Below are 19474 nucleotides of genomic sequence, written 5' to 3' on the forward strand. Positions count from 1 at the left end.
ACTGGTGTTGCAGTTCACTAGATTCATCTGTCTGAATGTTTGCATTTCCATGTGTGACCAGAAAGATTTTGAAACTCCTTAGTTTGCATGACCTTTACTTTGGAGCCATGTAGCCCAAAACTCTTGACTGATATGGAAACTCTAGACTCTATGAAAGATTGCAAACATAACTCTTCTGTATTTTGATGCAGTATTTTTTTTCTTCGAACGTAGGTAAAACAGATAACCAATTTTGCTTTTTTTCCCCAATAAACGATGTTTATTATGCCAATTCTAATTATCATGCAATCTAATGGTTTTAAGGCTTATATTTTCAACATCACTGAACATCACAAACATGAAAGCATTTTATACTGTCATTATACATCAATGTTTGTACTTGGTTATACATATATACAGAAATTATTCACACATCTTAACCTTGCTATTTCCTCCTTTGAAACCAACATAATTTTACTCTGAAAGCAGCTTTTTAATAAATGGTATAAGAAATACAGCAAGGCACACTTTTTTAAAAACTTTTTTCCCTTTACCACCTCAAGAAGCATAAAAACCCAAAATGTTGTACTTAATTCAGTAGAATGTCAACAGTTCCTAATATACAACACCATGTAGTTGTTTCTTGAAGTGTTGCATAGATTAAATTTTAAAATGAAATAAATGGCATTGATTTTAATTGCTTAACTTTTAGATGTATTGAATTAGGAGGACTAATGACTTTTCCTTTTGCTGCAATCAAATAAAATTGTAATTTTAAACACAAAATAGTTTCAACAAAAATATGCATTATACATATATATATATTAAATTTGATACATGAAATAAGAGAGTACTGACCGGTACAGCTTTGTAAAGATGAATCAGACTGATCATGATGAATTTGTGGAATTTCAAAACTTTAAAGAATGTAACGGGTGATAAGTATTACAGAAGCATTCAATTTAGGTAGGGTGGGTAGTTAGAGGTAGCTTGGGAGCGGAATCCACATGAAAGCAAATGGCTTTACTATACTACAAAATGATTACTGAATTAGGACCAGCATATGTAGCCTGATCAGAAAACCAACATGGACAAATCACATTTGGAAAGAAAATGTATCTTGAGAGTCAGTGTAACGAGAGGCAGTGAATGATGCAATGGCATTGGAGGTCATCCCATGGTTAACAGGATGAACCTGCACCTGAACAGCAGCCAAGTTTCTAAAAGGAAATGAAAAAAAAAAGTGAAAGTATGTTACATAAAATACAGTTTTATTTGCAAAACACAAGCTCTTCCAGAACAACTGAAGATAGCCATTATACGATTACATGCCAAAGCCTTTAAATGCACAGGCATACAGCATGCGAACAACGATTTTTAAATGCCTAGATTCAAGTTAGAGTAAAAAATGTCTTTGTACTGATGTAGAAAACTTATTGATTTTTTTAAGAACGTAGTTTCAAAACAAACAAGGGAAATCATCAAGTCTGACCTTTTCCCTGGATCCTGTCCTTATACTTACCTGTGAACTTACCTTCAGCACACTCAAAGGTGCTCCGATCAATAATAAAATATGGATCTGCCACAGCCAAACAACAAAAAGGGATACACAATATTTAACGGACACACATAATTTATGTACGTATATACAATGAGATTTTAATATAAAAGGCGAAGAGGGGTATCACAGAACTATTTGGACATTTCTGGCACCAGTAATGAGTTAACTTTTCATACTATGGAATTTATCCAGCTTGGAGTTTAGGGTTAAACTATTCATCAAAGAGCAGAGGCTTATGATGAGGATTATGAAGAAATAACTGTCGGAATACAGCTAAAAGATTAGTGCAAAGTACATCTCTTAGGCATTTCCTAGGAGGCACTCCAGACATGCATTATATGCCTTCCAAATTAAGCAGAAATATCTGGATCTATCCAGTTACCTTCTCCTTTGATCTTATTTGCTGTAACTGACCTCTCTATTTTTATAGAAAAAGTAAATTACATGAAATCTGTGCAAAAACAACATGCAGAATAATGAAGATATCAAATTTGCTCTTTAAAAACTTTGGTGTGGGTTTTAATCAGATCTATAGTGAGAAGTCTCACTGTTGGACAGTTAACCTGTTTTCCAAAATCAAAACATCCACAGATGATAATATAAACTAGCTATTTCTACCATTTAGGTATTATTAAGATTTTAAATAAGTCCTCTGGTGGAATTTTCTGCTATAGTGAAATAAAATATCATGACTATGTTGTAAAAAAAGATAAAGAAACACTGTTGTTTCTAGTGCCCTATTAAATCTGCAAAGATAAATGGTAAGAAAAGGTTTAGATCATTCCTGCAGCCTAATTTTTTTATATTTAAATTATTATTCATTAGTGTCTGTATTCCACTGGCCTTGAATACTGTTTTTTTCATAGAATTATGTAACTACTAATACTTTGCATTTAGATATCACATTCTATCCATGGATCTCAAAACAGTTTTCGGTGAATGATTTAAGCCTCAGGATTCCCCTCTCAATTATTATCCCTGATATTTCATTGTTAAAGAAACTGAGGTAGAAAGGGATTGAGTGATCTGCTCAAGGCCATACAAAAAGTCTGACTAGCAATCTTGTGCTTTAGCCACAGGACCATCCTTTCCCTCTAGGTTCCTCCTGGCTACAGTCAGTTGCAGGATATTTTAACTCCCGCTGCAGGATTATGGGATAAAACCAGTTTATTTTTCTTCAACCAAGTAATAATTTTTTTCCAAAGTATGTGAAATTTAAATTGTATGTTCTATACAAAAGGACGGAAATATCTTTTGTGACTTACGTGTGACCATAACAGATTGCACACAGAAATCTAATGTATTTTCCAGAAAAGACTCTAGGAACATCACATAAGGTGATCCCTGCACACACTGAATATATGACTATGAATCCTGATTCCATTGGTGAGTCATGGGTCATAGTGACAGCAAAAGATTGCATGATCTCATATGCAGGAAGGCTGTTCTTTCAAGCTGTCCTCTCCTTGAGAAACAAAATCAGTATCACTTTCTGAGCACCTCTGCTGTATATTGGCTCATATAGTAGAATAATCATTTCTAATAGAGGTATTTTTGAAGCTGCTTATAGAATTGCTGTTACTTTCCCTTAATGGTCAGTTTTACAGCAAACTGATAAAGAACAAAATTGCAATTTAAATACATTTGGTAGAAAATACATTTCCTCCACTATAGCTTTTATCCTCTTATACAACCAAGGCAAACATAGACTGAAAGAAGATAAAATTAGCCAAGCTACATCAGTAAGTATGCCTTTTGTCAGCTTTGCATTCCAAGTATATTTTTAGAGTATACCTATACTATAGGTTATTTTTCTCTTAGTATTGCAGCTACACTTGGAATTACACATTTTAATGAGCTTACAGCACAGGTGCTACAGGAAAAAATAATGGTGTTTGCCATTTATCTTTCAAATTAAATAATGTGTTTTTAAATAGTAACTTTTTTCATAATATACTTATGGGAACAACATTTATCTGTCACATTTTAAAAGATGTATTAGTAATAAATGTAAATTACTTTTAGAAAATCAGTAATTAGGCTCATCAAAAAATAAACAATCTGCCACCAAAAAGATAATCTTTAGCATAGTTAAGTATAATAACTGTTATTTGAATAAGTTAACAAATTAGGATAGATTGCTTCTGTAATTCATTCCCCATAGCATGAGAGATGAAGTTACAGCACCAAGCTCTTAATGGGGGAAGGGAATTCAGACTTTAGTGAATCACAGATCTCATATGTGGCAGCATGGATTTTCATTTTTTTTACTTGCTTGAGGTACATTCCCAGCATTGCAGCTAGGAATAATAAAATCTATGTGTAATTTTAATAGAAACAATACTATCTAACATTTAACAAACAATAAATAGCTTCTTAAATAAAGAGTAGCATGTAATAAAAAGGGCTTTTTATTATTTAAAAAAGCCTGTAACCTTAAGGCAAAATAAAAATTATTCTATGACTCCATCAAACTATCATGTACAGTCTCAGCATTTCCTTTCACTGAATTTCATGAGGGTGTGTAAATATCTCTATTCTTTATACTCAATTCTGGTCCTCAGGCCTGATTAATTGTACGTTGTCATAACCTAGTATTAATGAAAACACAGCTTGCTACCAGGTAAGTAACTGTAATATCTGTAACAGTGGATGGCAAGTTTGTGCAGTGCTTTGAGATTCTCAGATGAAAAGCACTATTGAAGTGCAAAGTTATATTACTATCATCATTAGTGAAAGAATGAGGACAAGAAGAACAGGCCAGTCACACACACACTATGGTAATTCTCTTTCTCAGGTTAATATAATAATAAATAAGTGATGAAATTAAGAACTCTAACAAAAGATTAATTCAAATTTACTTTGTCTACTGTATAAACTTACAAACTTGAGCCTTTTGTCCTCATCTCACTTTTCAGATAGATACTTCCATGTATACATAGTCCTCTGAATATAGGCACTTGATCATATACTCTCATCCATCTCTTTTGTAATTTCTCAGTTGAATTTCAGTTGCTTCTCCAGTGATTTTGGAGTGGATGGTGTCACTAAGCCAGTAGATGTGTATTAAGGTTTCATTTAAGTATTTGCTTAATTGGCAATTGTCAGGTCGTGAACACCCACAATCTGTTCAAACATCTTTTCTCTGATGTCACAATTCCAATATAATGCAACATTATACACACATACGTGCAAAGGAAAGTGTCAGGATAAAGATCACAGAATTACAGAAATGTAGGGCTGAAAGGGACTTCGAGAGGTCATTTAGTCTAGTCCCCTGCACTAAGGCAGGATCATCTATATCTAGACCATCCCTGATAGGTGTTTGTCTAACCTGTTCTTAAAAACCTCCCATGTGGGGATTCCACAATCTCCCTTGGAAGCCTATTCCACAGCGTAACTATCCATATAGTCACAAAGCTTTTCCTAATATCTAACCTAAATCTCCCTTGCTGCAGTTTAAGCTGACTACTTCTTGTTCTACCTACAGAAGACATGCAACACAACTGATCACAGTCCTCCTTATAACAGCCTTTAACATATTTGAAGACTATCAGGTCATCCCCCCGTCTTCTTTTCTCAAAGTTAAACATGCCTGTTTTTTAAATCTTTCTTCATAGGTCAGGTTTTCTAAACCTTTTATCACGTTTGTTGCGGTCCTCTGGACTCTCTCCAAAGATTCTGTCTTAAAGTGCGGAACCCAGAACAGGACATAGTACTCCAACTGAAGCCTCACCAGTGCTAAGTAAAGCAGGACAATTACCTCCCATATCTTGCATACTAAGGCTACGTCCTCACTAAGGGGGGGGGGAGAGGGTGTCAATTTAAGATATGCAAATTCAGCTATGCGACTAGCGTAGCTGAATGTATCTGAGCCGACTTACCCCGCTGTGAGGACGGCGGCAAATCGACCTCCGCGGCTCCCCCGTCGACGGCGCTTACTCCTACCTGCGCTGGTGGAGTACAAGCGTCGATTTGGGGATCGATTGTCGCGTCCCGACGAGACGCGATCATTCGATCAACGGGAGATCGATTTCTACCCGCCGATTCAGGTGGGTAGTGTAGACGTAGCCTAAGGCTCCTGTTAATACACCTCAGAATTATATAGTCTTTTTTGCAACTGCATTCCCATTGTTGACTCCTATTCAATTTGTGATCCACTATAACCCCCAGATCCTTTTCAGCAGTACCACTACCTAGCCACTTATTCCCCATTTTGTATCTGTGCCTTTGATTTTTTTCTTATTAACTGTAGTACTTCAGACTTGTTTTTTATTTAATTTCATCTTGTTGAATTCAGATGAATATTCCAATTTGTCAAGGTAATTTTAAATGCTAATCCTCTCCTCCAAAGTGCTAGCAAACCCTCCCATGCTTGGTGTCATCCGCAAATTTTACAAGCGTACTCTCCAGTCCATTATCCAAGTCATTAGGGAAAATATTGAATAATACAGGACCTCAGACTGACCCCTGCAAGACTCCACTAGATATGTCCCCCCAGTTTGACAGCAAACCATTGATAATTACTCTGAGTGTGATCTTTCAACCAGTTTAACCCCATCCTTAAAGTAATTTCAACAAGACTATATTTCCTTACTTTGCTTATGAGAATATTATTTGGGATGTGTCAGATAATTGTTGTTGTAACAAGAGAGCTTTAGCAGAGGCACAAGTATATGTGTGCATACAGAGAATCATACAAGTATGGACAAAAACTATAGCAATGTCATATTAGCTGAAAGCAACAGAGGGTCCTGTGGCACCTTTGAGACTAACAGAAGTATTGGGAGCATAAGCTTTCGTGGGTAAGAACCTCACTTCTTCAGATGCAAGTAATGGAAATCTCTAGAGGCAGGTATATATCAGTGTGGAGATAACGAGGATATTAGCTGAGGAAATGCAAAAGCTACACTTCCAAAACCAACATCTCATTTTGTATATATAGGCCCAACTCCTTTGATACATCTGAAGAACACATTGCACAGCTCGGAAATGGGGATGCAAAGGTGGAATTGGCAGTTCCCCAATTCTAGGTCATTGTGTACCAAAGACCTCAAAGGATCAATATGGCAGCCAGGGATCCATGAAGAGTAAGAAAGCCCTGATCACACTTTCTTTCTCCCAGCCACACCCCCTGCACAAGCAGCTGGGCTGAGTGTGGCATAGGTGCAGCTATGCTGGCTGTAAACTGTTGGAAGATCCCTCTGCACTAATGTGATTCTTGCATAGCCATCTATGCTGGCTCTAGCACCACTTTGAATTAGTGGTGAGGTGCAGAGCATATGCTGTTTTCTATTTCTGTTTTTCTGGCTAAATATGCAGTTTAATATTTCTTTTCATTAGAGATTTATGTGAGCCAGAAAACCAGATCTGAACTTCTTCAAACTTTGGCAAAGATTGGAGCCAAACTTCACATCTTAGGCTCATCTCTACTACTTATGTTCCAAAATATACATCATAAAATATACCAGAAAGGAGCAATTAATATTGCTATTGTAGCCTTTACTTTTCACCTTCCTCTACCTTTTGTGTCCTTACTGTACAACCTTAGTCTTGCATTTGCAATAACCCTCATGGTAAAGCTTTCTTATTTTGGTAACACTAATCATTTAGCCTGTCATTTCTTTTTCTTCATAATTGCTTAGCAGGTTTAAATCCAGAATCATAGGATATAGACATTAGCAGATAAGTTAATACCTCTCCATTTAATCTGGTTAGCCACTATCCCAGAGGTTTGTTTTCACAAGATTATTTGCAAACACAGTAGAACACTGATATTATGAAGGCTTCATGGGATTGCCAAACTTCTGATTGTCCAAATGTTTTGGATAACAGAGGGTCGCTGATTATAGCAGAAGACCAGCTTACTGTGGAGAAGAGAGGAGAAGGGGGTGTCCCTAAGTAGAGACAGCTTCTACGAGGCTGGACAGCTCAGCAGCATAAGGAGGAGAATGGGAGCTACCTGGGAATATCAACCCTATGGAATTTCCAAGATCAGCAGAACAGAATTTTGACTCCAGTGGATTTTGTGTGTTCCACTGGAGTGGAGCTTCAGTCCATGCAACAACCAGGGGCAAAACCAGTATCTCGAATACATTAGTTGACCAGAGGTATGTAAACTGGGATTGTGATCAATCAAATATATATAAAGCATGGTGCTATCATAAAACAAAAGTCCCGGATGGTGATTCATACCCTTTCATTATACAAACATATAAAAATAAGTCATATGCAAAGCCATACTGTACAGTACATACCTGTTTGAGATAATGTATGTGCACGGGAGGGTTACATTCTATCTGTGCATATTAATGTGCCTCTCAGTGTGAAGATTCAGGAGTTTTTCTTCACAAGTAAGTGTTTCAGTGTCCTGGTGCAATACATCTTGATCTTTCCAGTGCTCTGGCTTTAATTGAAAACCTATAGCTGAACCCTTTGCAGAAGCAGCAATACTTCCTTTAGACTTCCCAGTTCCAAGTGACTTTCCTGTACTTCCTTTTTTAGTGCTAAACTGCAGAGAATTCATGTCTAAGCCTTCATTATGGCTATCCAAAGTCAGTGAATCATCAATAATATTTTTTAAATTGTTTGATACCTTTTGGTTGGCAGGATTGGGCACATTTACATCAATGTCATTACTTAAGAAAGAAAAGCTACTACATTTAGCAGAAGTTTTAGGTTCAGCCAATAATTCTAGGACTTTGCCTGCTGCCAGAGATCCTTCAGGAGTAGCGGAAGAGAAATGTGGCTGCTGCTCAACTCGCTCTTCCTCAGGACAAGCTTCAAAAAAACATTCAATGTTTTCTCTCTCATCTGCAAAGTCCAGTGGCACTGGAGTACTGCTCTTTTCCTCTATGTATTTGGTTACCTCCCCACAGTCACTATCATGAGAGGAGAGAGAAAGATAAGAGTAAAAATCCCCCTTTCTTAGTTGTATGGGCCGGTGAGAATGTTCCATTACCTTTTCCTTGATTTGAGTTAATGAAGTAGGAGTGGCTGTCTCACATTCAGGCTGTGATTTACTCTTCAAGGCTGTTGATGCCATGTCAATTATCTCCATCACAAAGTTGTGCACTGAGCAATCTTCCACATTTCGTTTATCGAAAGCAACAGATTCACAGTTGCAACATGAATCACTACCACTTGCTGAGGTGTTCTCTTCTGCTTCATTTGGTTTAAAAGTTACACAGCAATCGGTAGGTTTTTCAATAGTGCTTGTTCTGCTTTGTTGATCATTAGGTAAATATTTTAGTAAAGAAGTATCTTGTGTATCTATACCTCTCATTTCTGATGCAGGCTCCATACAAGGCTTTCTAATGGGAGTATAAGCAATGCAATGATCGTCAGATTGAAGTTGATTTTGACATTCTTGTAGAAGACTTGTGGATATATTTGATGGTTGAACAGTCTCCTTACCATCCATATGTGAATCATCTGAACTATCTGTAAACGCTTCGCAGATGCAACATTCGTTTTCAGCTCCCTTACCATCAAGTAAGCCAACATTTTTGAGAGTGGATGAAGTTCTAATAAGCTCTTCCTTTTGACTGTCTGGAGTATTTTCAACATTTCCATTCTCCATGTCATCCACAAACTGATCTTTAGCAGCCTGAGAACTATCCTTTATAGTCTGACTTTTTGTCCCCAGCTCATGACCATCTGATACGTTTTTACTGTTGCCATTATTTTCCGGTAGCTTATATACTGAACCATTCAGAAGTGTTTCAGTGCTCAATGTATCTATTGCTTTTGATGTCTCATTGCTACTTACATCTTTACTGCACTGAATTTCATCACTGAGGTTGCATCTTCTCTTCTCCCTTGTCAAAGAAAATTTTGGTCTAATCCAAGTCTGGAGTTCATTCTTTATGTAATCAAGTCCAGAAATTAAATTGCACTCTTCATAAATATCCTCATCAGTTGCAATACTAGAGTCGTCATCTTCATCTTTGATGCCCAGCTCCTCCTCTGTCAAGGTCAGGGTAGAACTTGAAAGCAAATCACTGTCATCTTCATCATCAGTGCAAGCAGAAGTGCAGGAGACATTAACAATCATGCTGACATTGACATCGCTCTCATCAGCTACTGACCGATTAAGATGTTTCCTAAATGATGCATTTGAATCTGGCACTTTATTTCTATGCAATACAATGTCCTCAGAGCAAAGAGAAAGGTCCTCACTGCTGCTGAGTTCAGTGAGAGAAGCAGCTGAATCTTCATTGATTGAGGATGCAATATCTAATGCTAACTGTCCGGCTAATGACATTTTTTGTGAGCTACTTTGGAGTGTGATATCAGAAATGCTGCGCTTTATCTTATGATCTAAGGGGCTCTGGATATTCTCTAAGCGATTCAGGAGGTCTAATGTCCTTTTGCTGAGTTCTCCAACAGAATCACTGCTTGCACTTATGTCTCCTGAGCCATGATGACTAAAAAGATCTTCATTGCTTTTGTATGAAGTTAACCAGCTTTCCAAAGATGCGCTTCGCTGAAGACCATCACCAGCTTTAAAAATACTTGAGCCAAACAAATCACCTGCCACAGAAAGAGATTCTAATGAAGAGCTATGAGATAAACGTGAAACCTGTTTTGCATTCTGTATATCAGTTAATTTCCTAGAATCCTCCACAGATTTGCAGGAAGTGGGATCTGATTCCCTGGAGACACTTGCCAAAGTAAGTTCATGCATAAACTCATCTGGTTGTAACTCTGCAGATTGATGTTCAGCTTTACAGGGTATTTTATCAAAATAAAAACCATGAAGTAAAGTGCCCTCTGTACATGCTTTATCAGTTTGTGATTGTTTCATCATCACTGGCAATTTGAGTTTGGTGCCTTGGAGATAAGAGTAATCATAAAATGTAAACACATCATGTTTTCCTTGTAATTCTTCTTCCAAACAATCAGAGGTATGTTGGGTAGCACCATTTAGATCTCCCTCTTTTCCACTTGCACAACATGAAGAAGAAGTTGAGTGACAATTATCTGAAAGTGTAATATGGTCATCGTCTTCTTGTTTAATTTTTTGTTTTATCACATGAACTATGTCACTCATGTGGGCTTCCAGAGGCCCAATTTCAGGATTACTCTGGGTTCCTTCAATATCATTTATCAAAAAGATTTCAGAATCGTTTGAAGTTTCTATATCACCTTCACTGACTATTCCGCTTTCACTCTCAGAATGTCTGCTTATGTTTCCGCTATGGTACATATAATTGAATGGTTTTGCCAAAGTAGTCCTGCCTATTTGGTCTGGCAGAGATTTAGTAGAGGAAAATGGGGAGTCCTTAAGACTTTTATTTAAAATATTAGACTGTGTTACACTGGGGAAGTTTGAAGTCTTTTTCAATAAAGGTATATGTTTTTTTCCTGATAACTCTACATTGTGGAGGCTATAGACTTGGTAAATGTGAGGGCTAGGAGGTGATGTAATGCTGGAACAATACAGAGGAGTTTCATGATCACTGATATGTTCTTCTTGATTCAAGTCATTACCACCACATTCTTCTAAAGCAGATTTCTGTTTTGGATGATCCTGCTTTTGTTCTTGATCGAGTTCATTTAATTCTTCATTAATGCTAATCAGCTTATGACTTATATCAGTTTCATCCCATTCTAATGCATCTTCATTTGGACCATTTACGTCCATCAAACCAGGATCAATAATATTCAGGGGCTCCTGTAAAAAAATTACAAAGATAAAAAATAATTGTACATTAAAAAACATTCTAGAGAAATAAGGATAAATTCACTGCCTTTAATTTACATGTGTTCAATGTAAGTGCTTATTTCTTTGGAGCACTTACCACTATTATATAAATACCAATGAGTTATGTATTATGTAAAGTTAAAATGGACATATGAGAGTGAAATCAATTAAATGTAAACATGGTCTCCATTTTTGTACTTTTTCTGTATATACCAGAATACATTTGCTCTTTGATTGAAAACCTGTGATACAGGATTTTGATTTCTCTCCAATAAAGATTGTTTTTGATAAATCAGGTTAGTACAACTTGCTTAAGAAACCTCGAGACTAAAAGCTAAAAGGGATCCCATACAAATATATCAGTAGGTAAAAAATAACTATTAGCACTTTATTATATTGGATTTGAGAGAGATTATCTGTTTAGCCTACTTAAATTTAAAAGAGTCTAGATTAAAAGTAAACAACCATTAAAGGATTTTAAACTTTTTATAACAGAAACTTTTATGCTGCCAATGTTATAACAGCTAATCTAATACACTGACAGTCATAAAACTTGCTTAGGTATGGAGTACCTTCACTGTGATGAATTTTTATTAGAATTTCTGTTTATTCTTTGCTTGCTGATAAAGGCAGTACTAATGACTGGTTAGTATGACTAATGAATGCTAAATCCTCAGCGGTGAGAACAATCAATCAGTCTAATCAAATACAACATTCATTTCAAATATTGTCTGTGCTGACACTGTACTCTGGGAAAGTGCTAATAAATAACTGAGCTAGACTTTTTTTTAAAGACTTTTGTCACTTTCCAATAATATTTGCAATTATGTTTATACAACACTTAAAACTAATCTCAAGAATATTTTCTTCTAGAGATAAACAGAAACAGATCTGTGTGAAAGGAAACATGATGGCAACGCATTCAGAAAGTCAGCACAAGGCCAGAGCACACTCGTTCAGTCCCACATTGAAGCTTTCATAAAAAAACCTAAGTGGTACACAGATCTTCAGCTGGCTTTCTGGACACAAGTGAATTTCATCTTATGGCATCTTCCCTTCATTTTCCTCTCCATGCCCATGTAATCTTGCAAGGGAGAATTACAATTTAGGGAAGATTTTTGGCTCATCTGTGATAGACCTACTATCAGTCGGTGATGGTGACATGCGAAAGAGAAATCAATTACTCAAGTCCTTAAATATAACTCTGCTTTTCATGATGCCATAGCTCAATGTTTGTCAGGATGTTGTCTGGATCTGTAGATCTCAAGGACAGAACGCAACTGAAGAAATGAATAGTAAGGCTGAATGCTTTCTTCAATGGCATTCATCTGAAGACATTTTCCTGACATGTTTGTTTTAAACCAGCCTTACAGCTGAGTATCTTTACATTTAGACAATGGCCCAGATCCTGACTCTGTTCCAGCCCCTTTGCACTGCTCCTGAGGTGCAAAGTGGCCACAAAGCTAGCATAGCTAGCCAGCCCTATGTCAGCTACTCCTTTAGCCTCCTTGGCACAGAGTGTTATTATGGTCTGCAATCCTTAGTTGTTTAATGGCTCTTAATTGTTTATGGTCTTCCTGTTCTGACATATGGCACAGTCGCTCTTCCTTCAAATCCATCCAGAAAAAATTCTTACACAGAAATGATCTCTCCTGTGTACTGTATTGTCAGGGTCTAAACTAGATTGTAAGTTCCTTGAGGCACGAGTGCTTCCTTATATGCATGTACAGAGCTGAGCATGTGCTCAAACAACAGTCTACACCACAGCTGATTTAGAAAGATATTGAAACAGAATTGGGCTGTAGCAAAAAGGAGGACTGGGGGGTGTAGTTATCAAACACTGAGTCTATTATATAAAGAATTTTTATGGTACTCTTTTTTTTCTAGGATACTTAGGTGCGTGATCCCTTCAATATGGCTCACTAGATCAGAAATCCCAGCTGAAACACCTGCTTGCTAGATGTATGTAGATGAGGGCACCAATGTACATCCACCTGGAGAGCTGAATGCTATACTCAGATTTGGAGAAACGGGGACTATAGGGTACCAACTCTGATGGTTGGTACCCTATATTTGGTCACTACCACTATATTTTGGTAACTTGGGCCAGATTCCAACAATTAACCTGCAGGTAAAAATCCATATATCCAATTATCAACACCCTGAGCATTCAGTGCCACAGGAAGATTACAATTAAATAAAAACTAGTCTAAAACATGTTATCTAAAGACAGTCTACTAATTTTTCCCATTTTTCTCTCTGGATTTTCTTATTACTCCAGACAACTGTACACTTAGCATTTGGGATGCATTACTACAAACAGTCTCAAACCTCATTTGATTTGTACTGCTTTAAGCTGCTGCCAACTGCAAAAAAGAAATCTGTGAAGGCAGGAAATCAGCAGCAGATTCCACAGATTTTATGTGTTGCAGAATCTGATTTTATGTCTCAGAAATACATTTGGCTCTTCCTGGTTAGGAAGATAACCTTCCCCCTGTAAATTAGCACTCTGCTGCCTTGTTTGTTCTGCAAGTCAGACAGACTGAAACAATAAAACACACACAAAAGTGTGACCTCAGCCCATTCATCTTAACTGAGTGCTCTGTTACGTCAAAGCCTACTTTTTATCATTTAAATGTATTCAGTTTTCTGAGAGTAAGTTTTTCCGAAAGAAGAAACACCCAGCTCAAGTCACTGAAACATTATTATAAATCATTTCACATTGTTGACCACAGAGTACATTTTCCCCTCCCTTTTACAAAACCGGGCAGGCTACTCAAATAAAGGAAGGCGTTTGGACACCATGACATCAGCCTGGGAGAGCAGCAACTGGGAGAGTGTATGGCTTATTGGAGTGCTGAACAGTGTGGCATACCACGTCCCACTGTGGTTGCACTCATGATGGCAGCAGGGGGGAACCAGAAATCTCAGAAGACTTTGTTTGTGTAAGGTGAAATGTCTTCCTGAACAGGCTCCTAAATGCATAGGCAGGATGCCAGGGCATCAGATTTATGATTATTTTATTACATTAGATCTTGTGGATTTTTCAGTAGAACATCTGAAATTGCAGACAAGATGGAACCTTTACTTCTAATCGCCCAGAGGGTGGGAGTCACAGCCTTTCTCCTCCCCACTATAGTCGGCCCTAATGTCTGTGCTACATTCTAAATGTCTGAATTAATGTTCCTTGGAAGGAGAGTCAAGATAGGGAGTAAAAGCAATGGCAGCATTTTCTTTTCACTGCTTTCCTTTCATCTCGCTATAATGTTGTGGGTCTTTCTTCTTCTTCCTATGGCACAGATGCAAAGCTGGCTTTCAATGAGATAATGTTTGGAATAACTCCAGACAGTTTTTCAGGGCTTTTTTTTTTTTTTTTTTTTACAATAATTTATTTTGGTCCGACACACCTGACAATGACCTATGATAAAACTTTCCCCTCTAATTTCGTCTTTAATTTTATTTTTCTCCCATTTTTCTCCCATCTGAGAATTAAATAGCTAGAAATTACTTGACGTCTTAGGGCAAAAGGGTGGGTATTTAGTTAACTGCTCCAGAAAATAAAAGATTTCTGCATGACTGAGATAGGCCATTTGTGCATGAAAGGCCAGATCCTCAGCTGGTGTAAACTAGCAAAACTGCACTGACTTCAAAATTATACCATGTAATTTACATCACCTCAATCAATGCTGACTATGCTCCTCCATGGAAATTGCACTTGCTGATTCCAGGGGCATTTGACTTATTCTGGACCAGGATATCACTCCTTGAGTCACATTACCCAAGAAATGAACAGTCCATTATAGACAGATGTCCCGATCCTGAAAACCAGACACCAAAGGATAGTGAAAACATTTTCTGATTCTTGCACAAGCAAATGGGGACTACCATTGAAGGGCAACCTTGAGAGTTCTAGAGAGCATCAGGATTCTTCACAACGGTGAGTTGTATAGGGTGAATCATGGCCCCATTGAAGTCAGTGACAAAAATCCCATTAACTTCTGTGGCATTCACACCTGATATCAAACTGTTGGGGAGAGGAATCTATGATACTTACATATACTTTTTTGGATATTAGCTGGTTTAACTGACTGCCTGTGAGTATTTAAGCTGCCTGATATTTCAGTACTTTACCACTTCAATTTGTTTTATATATGTCACCCTTTTAACAATGAGTATCCTTAAAAACCCTGTGGGACATAGCTATAGCTGATGCGTATTGGTGGAGTTCCATTGACTTCAGAGGAGCTAGTTTTATTTACCGCAGCTTAGGATCTGGCCCAGCATTTAAATTCTAATTTCAGGGCCCATATCAAATAATGGGCTGAATCCTGGGGTAAGGGACTTGCCAGCAATGGGAGTTTGCCTGGCCAAGGACAGAGTAGAAATTGGGTGGGATTTTGGTAAGCACTTAGTGTTGACCTGACTGCTCCCATTGAAATCTATTGTAAAATAAGGCTAAGAGTGAGCACTTTTGAACCCCCCCCCCCCCCCTCCCAACTGAGTAAAGATCTCAGGATTTGGCCTAATACAAGTAATAATTTAAGAGAGTATACGTATTCTCAAAAGATCACAAAGTACACCACAAATTATACATCAACACTATTAAATGCAACCCCATCTGGTGTGGAGTGCAACAGCCAAATGGCACACATGCAGACAAGAGAAATATTTTTTGACCTAACAAGCCAAGACACATTTCTATCCATATTATATATACCATGCTTCTACAATAGTGCCATGGAGCAAACAGCAGATAGCCTTCTAAGGTTCCATCCAGAAATCTACCAGACAGTAAATTGTATCTGACTTGGAAGTTGAAGGTGAAAAGTTGAATTCACCCTGCTGGGATTTGCACGTGTGGTTTTAGGGAGCCTAGGTATTTGCAACTTGGGCCCTGATCAAGCAAAAACTTTAAGCACATGCAGAACCTTACTCAGATGAGTAGTTCTATCATGTTCACTAGAATTACTCATGTGAGCTAGGTTAAATATGTGCTTAAATATTCGTAAGATCCAGGCTTTACTGCTTAAACCACTGATCTACCCTAAAAATGTTATCAGGGAGAAGCATACTGTAAAACCATTTAAAGATTTGTTTCCTCATCCCCTGTGATTGTTTAAGAAAAAAGTTTAAAAGGATAATGCATTTCTCCTGTACTGTTTTCTTTACTAATACAGAGATGGATTTGTCTTTTTCTCCAGTAAGCTATTATTAAAGTTAAACAATGATTCCCTGTGTTTCATTCTCATTTCAATGTACTATTTCAGTACAGATACTTTGTGTTGGTGAAATAGTCCTGTAGTGTAACCCCCACATACCATTATATTTTTTAAAGGAATTAACATTAAAAAGAGCTTTTACAATAATAAATATAAACTCTGTTCCCCTCCCGCTCCCACAAAATCCCTTAATTGCTGTGTACAAATTATCCAAATGTAACTGCACTTATGGAATGGGGGGAAATGAAAGAAAGAAACCATCCCCCACCTCCAAGAATGTATTCACATTCAAGAAAGACAAACATGATTTTGTTTTTTGAAAAATGCCAGCATGCCAAGTACTTCTGCTGAGGGAAGTAGTCATGTTTACAGTAGCCACTTCATTTCTGCTTCACTTATGTTCATTTTCTAAATAGGGTTCCTTGTATGATAGCCAACCAGCGAACTGTCCTCATCTCTCAACAACTACACTTCATAATTAATAAGCATTATTGCTGAAAGGACCTGCTCATTACAATATGATGGGTTATGCTGTACCGGACCTCATTAGAAAAAACAATCATTAACACATCTATTTACTATAATTAAGGTTAAAACAGGAGTTTATCTGTAAATCTGTGTTTATTTTTTAAGAAAATAAAAATCCAGGACTCAGGTTCATATTTTCCCTTGTTCTACTTTGAAATAATTAGCCTCAGTTCTACACTCTTCACACGCAAAAATTCCATCTACTTCAACAGGCATTATGTGTGCAAGACGGTGGAGTCCAATTTTTGAGGCACCAAAAGGAGGACTTCTATAGGGAAAAAACAGATTTTCCATCCCCCCCTCCATTATCCTTCCCTCCACTCATACCCCCTTTATTCTATCTGCAATATTTGTTTATACAGGTTCTTATAACAGTGCCCATCCCAGCAGCATGGCCAAGACTTCGCACTAAGGTCTGTGTGGGCGGATTCCTGCACCTATGAGGAGAGTCACTGGTTTTAGTGGGGCTGTGCTCAATTGTGGGTGTCCATGCACAGGGTTGCCAGTGGAGGACAGGGGTAATTGATGTTCTGTCATTGTTCAGTTTCTCACAGGCATGTCAATGCTTCAGGTTCTTCTCGACACTCAGAAATAAAAGGTGGAAGCAATACTAATTTTGGCTGTTAAAATGACACTTTTCTCTAGGCCATTTAGCAACTTTAAAAAACCCCAGAATTAATAATTTTAAGAATTTTTAAAGGGACAGCATCAATTTTAAAAAACAGTCTTATCTGAAAAATGTGTACTTACTATAGTTACTAGTAAAGCCTAGGATTATTGTCATTCAAAAAAATCAGAGGAACCCCCTCGTCCCCCTCCAATTTTTTCCTCTATTTTTAAAGTTTGTTTAATCTGTGCATTTGGGAGCACTTTGGGATCAATTAGCTGTGTGCCTGCACCCGGGAGTAAACAGGGCATAGAGAGTCCCCTAACTTCGCTCGATGGGCTACCCAATATGCCACATGTTGTGCAGGGAGAAAGTGAATGCGGAAGTGTGGAGTTTTGGCTTCAGCCCCTTCCCCGACAGCACAGCTGAGCCAACATGGAAAAGGAAATAACCCGTGCCAGGGAAATGGCTGGTGTAGCTTACTTCTCCCACAGATCACTGGAGAAACAGGGACTAAACTGGGTGACAGTTTGGTCCCTGTTCTGCTCCTGGAGTAGCATTTACCCAAGCTGGACTGCAAGCCCTTTCTGTGTGTAGTCAGTTGGGCCCCAATCCTACAACTAGATCCTCCCACGGGTTCCTGTGCAGGAGACTTAATCAGTTTCTCTCTTACTGAAGAGACCCTTTTAAATGTTGTCAGAGGAGGAGGAAAACTTCTGTTAAGTTTTTCAGAAGAAACATTCAGGATACACTATTTAAAAGCTGCTCTGTCAGGAACTGGATTTTTTTTTTTTTTATTAGGCAATTTCACAAGATTCACATTGAGAGGGTCTTTTTAACAAAATAATTCAAACATTGCAACTGTTATGAATCCAAAAATAGGCTGCAATGAAAAAAGGTGACACTTTTTTAGTTCCATCACATTGTCATCCAAATAGGGTTTACAATCGCCGACCTACATGCCAAGTTGTGTAAGCGGGCTTTTTTTTCCTGATGATAACATCTGGCTACATGGCACATTTTACTGGCAATTGCTTTTGCTGCTTTGTAGTTTTCTTTTCATCTGTCAAGAGGTTACATGACAGGGTTTTTTGTGTTCCTGAACGTCATTTTGGTCTCACCTTTGCTTCTGTGGCATATGTGTATTTTTCTCCTTCTTATGAGAGAGTCCAGCACAAATCCTTAATGAAAAGCCTAGAAGGAGCATTCACAGCTTAACACAAAAACAGAAATTTGTGATGCATTTCCATATGCAGTAAAGGCCAAATCCTAAGGTCTTACTCAGATAAATTCCCATTCAAGTTAGCGGGAGTTTGCCTGCAGAAGCATCTCCGATTTGGACCAAAATGCACACACTGACCTTACTAACAGGAGAAAGAACAGTTTTTATGGTTACGGCACAGAATTGGAGCAGTTCTGTGGCTTTGTCTACATATAAACTTGTGCTAGTTTAACTAAGAGCTTGTCTACACAGGCAAACTGGCAGAACTACAGTGTTATAATTATACTGTTATAACTATACCAAAAAAAGTCACTTTTATTCTCTAACAGAGTGTCCACACACAGAGTTATACCAACATAGCTAGAGCAGTATGATATTACCACTATAGTTCTGCCAGTCAATCTCCCCATATACACAAGTCCCCATGGTGTCAAAGAGAACTATCTGTCCATCCTAATGATAAATTGAGATTCAGGAGAATAATTCTTGGAAACTGATTACCATGGAAAGCACTTTCCTGAGATTTTGCAGGCTCCTTCATTATGGCAAAGCATATGTTCTAAACATGGCAAGCCTCAAACTCAGCCCTAATCTCCAGTGGTAAGAAGTCCCAAATCAGAAGGTCTCCACTGAATCCTCTCTGCCCTAG

The 19474-nt window shown here is 37.8% G+C and overlaps 1 protein-coding gene across 3 annotated transcripts in view; it reads right to left on the reverse strand.

The window, feature by feature from the left end:
- Nucleotides 1–244: 244 nt before the first annotated feature.
- Nucleotides 245–19474, reverse strand: part of AKAP6 (A-kinase anchoring protein 6) — a 383199-nt gene continuing 363969 nt past the window's right edge. For all 3 annotated transcript variants that reach the window (XM_034768678.1, XM_034768679.1, XM_034768677.1), the window contains 2 exons: nucleotides 7798–11219; nucleotides 245–1199 (listed from right to left, as the gene is read on the reverse strand). In XM_034768678.1, coding sequence (XP_034624569.1) covers nucleotides 7836–11219 — 3384 coding nt within the window. In that variant the 3' untranslated portion in view covers nucleotides 245–1199; nucleotides 7798–7835. The remainder of the gene's footprint in view (nucleotides 1200–7797; nucleotides 11220–19474) is intronic.

This window comes from Trachemys scripta, chromosome 4, assembly GCF_013100865.1.
Source record: "Trachemys scripta elegans isolate TJP31775 chromosome 4, CAS_Tse_1.0, whole genome shotgun sequence".
NCBI lineage: Eukaryota > Metazoa > Chordata > Testudines > Emydidae > Trachemys > Trachemys scripta.